Genomic DNA, 4370 nt, shown 5'->3' with positions numbered 1-4370 from the left:
CACCACCCCGCCCACCCCACCACCCCGCCCACCACCCCGACCACCACACCACCCATGGCCGAACACGCCGCGTCCGCCCCGCTCGAGTGCCAGCTGGGACTGGTGCCGGCCACCACGCCCGTAGCCAACCCGGCCACCGGCGCGGTGTACGACTTGCTCAACATTGTGCCCTGGCTCCGCCGCCACGGCACCGATCCGGTCTCCGGCACTCCTTGCGCCCCGCAGGATCTGCTCCGCCTTCATGTTGCCAGGGCCGACGACGCTGCCCAGACTCCCATCTGCCCGCTCACACACGAGCCGTTCCTCTCCTCCTCTACCATCGTCGCCCTCCGCACAAACGGCCGCGTCTACTCACTATCGGGCCTCCGCGCCGTCGCCATCGCCCCCGCCGCCGCGACAGGCGCCCCGCCTGCGGACCCGACCGACGGCTCGCCGTTTGACCCCGAGTCGGATCTGCTTGTCTTGCAAGATCCCAAGCGCCCGGCCGGCCGCCCGGAACCGTCGGCACAGCCCACGGCTGAGACTCGGGCCGAGTCGGCACCGGCGCCCGCCCGGCCAGCATCGGCCGCGAGCTCAACCTCAACCTCGACCTCGACCTCGCACACCAACGTCGGGTACATGGCGGCGTCGCTGACTTCGTCGGCGATGGCGCCGGTGACGGTCGGCCAGCGGGTGGAGGAGAAGACACCCCAGGTGGCCAAGACGCGCGGCAAGTGCTACGTCCGGCTGGTCACCTCGCTCGGCGACCTCAACTTGGAGATCCGCTCGGACTCGGTCCCACTCGCTGCCTACAACTTTGTGACCCACTGCACCAACGGGTTCTACGACGGCACCAAGTTCCACCGGCTCATCCCGCGGTTCATGATTCAGGGCGGCGACCCGAGCTCGACTGGCTCGGGCGGCGCCTCCGTCTACGGGCAGCCCTTTGCCGACGAGTTCCGCGGCAAGTTGACCCACGATGCACGCGGCGTCGTTGCCATGGCCAACAAGGGCCCGAACACCAACACATCCCAGTTCTTCATCACCTTTAACTCGGCCCACCACCTCGACAACAAGCACACCGTCTTTGGCCGCGTCGTCGGCGGCGGTCCTGTTCTCGACATGATGGAGGCCATGCCGACCGTCCCCGACTCGGACACCCCGCTCCAAGACATCGTCATCCGCTCCACGCCAGTTTTTGTCAACGCCTTTGCTGACGAGGCTGCCGCCAAGGTCAAGGCCACAGCGCCCGCGTCCGCCGACGCTGCCGCCCGACCTGCGCCCGTCGACCCGCTCGCCATCGGTCGCTACCTCGCCACACCGCCATCGTCCGATGATCCGGCCAAGGTCAAGACCAAGGCCAAGGGGAAGGCCAAGGGGAAGGCCAAGGCCAAGGTCAAGGTCAAGGACAAGGACAAGGCCAAGGGGAAGAACAAGCGCCGCCGCGAAGACGAGCCGCCGTCGCCCGCCGCACCCGCCGACCCGGCGCTCCTCGCCCGCCTCGCCAAGCGGCTCAAGCCCTCGTCACACCTCTCCGACTTTTCGGCGTGGTAGTCGTCAGCGTGTCAGCGGCACTACTTGCCTCTCCTCCGTCCACCGCCGCCAAGCCCCTGCCCGCCGCCTCTGCCTGCTCCGAGCTGTGGCACGCACCCGCACCCACCCTCGCCACCCACCCATAACACGCCCGGCCGTCCATCATGGCCACCTCCGCCCGGTCGGCCCCCGCCCGCGCCCCGCCGGTTCAGCAGCCTGTGGCGCTGTGCCACGGCTACATGGGCTTTGGCAAGCTCGCGTTCATGCCGTACTTCCACCCCAAGCTGGTGGCCTTGGTCGAGGCCGCCTCGCCGTATCCCGTCACCCGCCCGGTGGTCTCACCACTCGAGGGCATTGCCGTTCGAGCCGGACAGCTGGCGGACGCGCTGCGGGCGGCGCGGGCCGAGATGGGCGATGAATCGCTGAGGTTCAATGTGGTGGCCCACTCGATGGCCGGCCTCGACGTCCGCTATCTCATCGCCCACCTCGGCGGCGACGAGCTGGTTGCCTCGCTCACCACCCTCGGCACGCCGCACCGCGGATCGGCGGTGGCCGACGTGCTTGCGGGCTCGCTGGAGGCCTCGGCGACCATCGAGCGCATTGTAAGCTGGCTCGGCATCTCGACCGACGGCCTCCGCGATCTAACCACGGCTGCGACTGCGGCGTTTAACGCCGCCGTTCCGAACTCGCCGCGGGTCCTTTACTTTTCAGTCGCCTCGTACGACGACCCGTCGCCAATGCACCCGTATGCGGTGACCTCGCGGATGCTGCGTGCCGCGGCACCGTCGGATCCGCGCAGTACTACCGGCCGTACCGGCTCGCGCGTCGTGGCCACGCCGGGCTCCTCGGCGCCGCGCGACCACTTTGACTCGGACGGGCTCGTCACTGTCGCCTCGGCCAAGTGGGGCAAGCTCATCGGCATCTTTCCCGAGGTCAACCACACCGACCTCATGGGCTTTCCGCGGCTCCGGCCCAAGGTCGTCGACATCTACAAGGCCGTCCTCGCCAACCTCGAGCGCCACGGCCTGTGACCTCGCTTCCTCTCGCCGCAGTGCGAGCGAGCTAGGCAGGCGCAAGTGCTTTATCGCATGTACTCTGCTACAGGTCCATGGCAGCAGGACCCTCGGTAGCACCCGGAGCCGGCGCCTGGTGGAACATAAACTGCGACTCGTACTCGTTGAGGAACGAGGTGGAGCGGTTGACGTCAAAGAACAGCTGGTACACCTTCTTGATGTCGTCGACGTCGACCTCGGTGGCGCGGCGCTTGACGGCCACGAGGTGGGCGGCAGTGATCATGTGGATAGCGTAGCGGAGTGAGGTCTCGAGGCCAATGCGGGTGAGCAGGTCGAGGGCGGTGTCCGACATGTCGACGTCTTCTTCGGTGGCGCGGATCTCGAGGATCTTCTTGATCTCGGCCTCCGAGTACGGCGAGGTCGAGATGATGAGCAGGCGGTCGAGGAGGTCGATGGGGATGCCGTGCGGCGAGGTGTAGTCGGTCCCGCGGATGGTGGTGATGCCGCGGTTGGTGGCGAGGATGACAATCGGCGCCATCTCGTTCTCAAGCGCGCGGTTGAGGAAGGAGAAGCACTCGATGTCGAGCATGTGGACCTCGTCGATGAACAGGACGCCCGGCACAATCTCGGCCTTGCCCTCCTCGCGCCACTCGGCAACCTTGAGATCGATCTGGTCGCGGACCTCGGGCTTGATCTCGCCGGTGTCGCCGGCAAAGAGTGCGAGGAAGCCCTGCGAGCGCGAGTTGATGACGTCGATGTCGTGAAGCGAGACCGTGTGCACCACCTCCTTGCGCGACTGGAGCTCGCCCTCGGGCGTCGGCACAAACCGCGTCGTCGTGCCCATCGCATCGTAGTCGCGCGAGCGCGAGAACGACCGCCCGAGCTTGGTCACCTTGCCGGTCGCCTTGTCGATGGAAATCACGTCGCCGGCCTGCACCTTCTCCTTAGTCAGCGCCTCGATCATCTTGGCCCCGAGATCATACAGCGTCTCCATGTCAGTCGTCTTGAGCGTGAGCTTGCCGACCTTGGCGCCCGTGCCAGCCGACGGCCGGTCGATGAGAATCTCCACCACCTCGCCCTCGATCAGCACCGTCTCCTCCTTGATCCGCACCCCAATCGACCGCCGGAACGCCTGCGTCAGCGCCTCCGTCCGCGACATCTCGAGCGAGAAAATCTCGGAACCCGAAAGCATCGTAAACGGCGTCTCCGGCCCGAGCGCCTGCGACATGCCCATGGCAATCGCAGTCTTGCCCGTCCCGGGTGCACCGGCCAGCAGCACTGCCCGCCCGGCAATCTCTCCCTTGAGAATCATCTGCACAACCACGCCCGCTGCACGCCGCGCCTTCTGCTGGCCCACCATCCCGTGCGAGACCTTGTGCGCCTCCAGCGAGTCGTCCAGCCCCAGCCCGCGGATGTGCGAGTGCGCCCCGATCCGCTCGATCCGCGTCACGTCCTTGGCCTCCATGATCTTGGACGCCTCCTGCAAACCCCACCGCACACATCCTCTGGTGAGACTGGGCCTCCCCACCTACCCCGCTACCCACCCACCCCTTTGCCCACCTCTCCTCCGTTCGTCTGTCCCCCCCCCGCCTTCTCCTCCCCACCCCCGCCCGCCACCCCCCCCCTTTGCCCTTCCTCCCCACCCGCACACAGCGCGGGATGCGACCCCTCGTCCCCCCCCCTCCCCCCCTCCCCCTCCCCCCCCCCCAAACAGACACCCCTACCCTCACCCTCACCCCCACCCCACACCTACAATATCCATGGGTGCTGCCGAGGCTGCCATGGTTCGTGACCTACGACAAGTGTACCCCCTTACCCCTCCCCTCCCCCCTCTTCCCCACTGCG

At 67.4% G+C, this 4370-nt stretch overlaps 3 protein-coding genes across 3 annotated transcripts; 2 read left to right on the top strand and 1 right to left on the bottom strand.

Moving 5' to 3' along the window:
• Window positions 1–54: 54 nt before the first annotated feature.
• On the top strand, window positions 55–1533 carry AMSG_09713 (peptidyl-prolyl cis-trans isomerase 4; the record flags this gene model as incomplete). The annotated part of the gene is made up of 1 exon (XM_013898608.1): window positions 55–1533. One exon carries the CDS (start codon window positions 55–57, stop codon window positions 1531–1533), a length of 1479 nt encoding a protein of 492 aa, XP_013754062.1.
• Window positions 1534–1676: 143 nt separating this feature from the next.
• AMSG_09712 (esterase/lipase/thioesterase family active site protein) lies at window positions 1677–2543 on the top strand (the record flags this gene model as incomplete). The annotated part of the gene is made up of 1 exon (XM_013898607.1): window positions 1677–2543. The coding sequence occupies one exon, from the start codon at window positions 1677–1679 to the stop codon at window positions 2541–2543; it is 867 nt and encodes a 288-aa protein (XP_013754061.1).
• A 32-nt stretch (window positions 2544–2575) lies between these two features.
• AMSG_09711 (RuvB-like 2) lies at window positions 2576–4334 on the bottom strand. The gene is made up of 2 exons (XM_013898606.1): window positions 4279–4334; window positions 2576–4005 (listed from the first exon to the last, which is right to left on the bottom strand). The coding sequence occupies exons 1-2, from the start codon at window positions 4306–4308 to the stop codon at window positions 2611–2613; spliced, it is 1425 nt and encodes a 474-aa protein (XP_013754060.1). The 5' UTR covers window positions 4309–4334; the 3' UTR covers window positions 2576–2610.
• Window positions 4335–4370: the final 36 nt, after the last annotated feature.

Source organism: Thecamonas trahens (genome assembly GCF_000142905.1).
Source record: "Thecamonas trahens ATCC 50062 unplaced genomic scaffold supercont1.53, whole genome shotgun sequence".
NCBI lineage: Eukaryota > Apusomonadida > Apusomonadidae > Thecamonas > Thecamonas trahens.
The sequence above is the reverse complement of the archived record's forward strand: the minus strand, read 5'-3'. Positions and strand labels throughout refer to the sequence as shown.

What these genes read in the sequence shown, in the direction of transcription:
- AMSG_09711 (XM_013898606.1), bottom strand. Translation starts at nt 4,308, where the DNA reads ATGGCAGCCTCGGCAGCACCCATGGATATT. An exon ending in CGGCAGCACCCATGGATATT is followed by an intron (nt 4,006 to 4,278) that starts GTAGGTGTGGGG and finishes TGGGGTTTGCAG; the next exon opens with GAGGCGTCCAAGATCATGGA.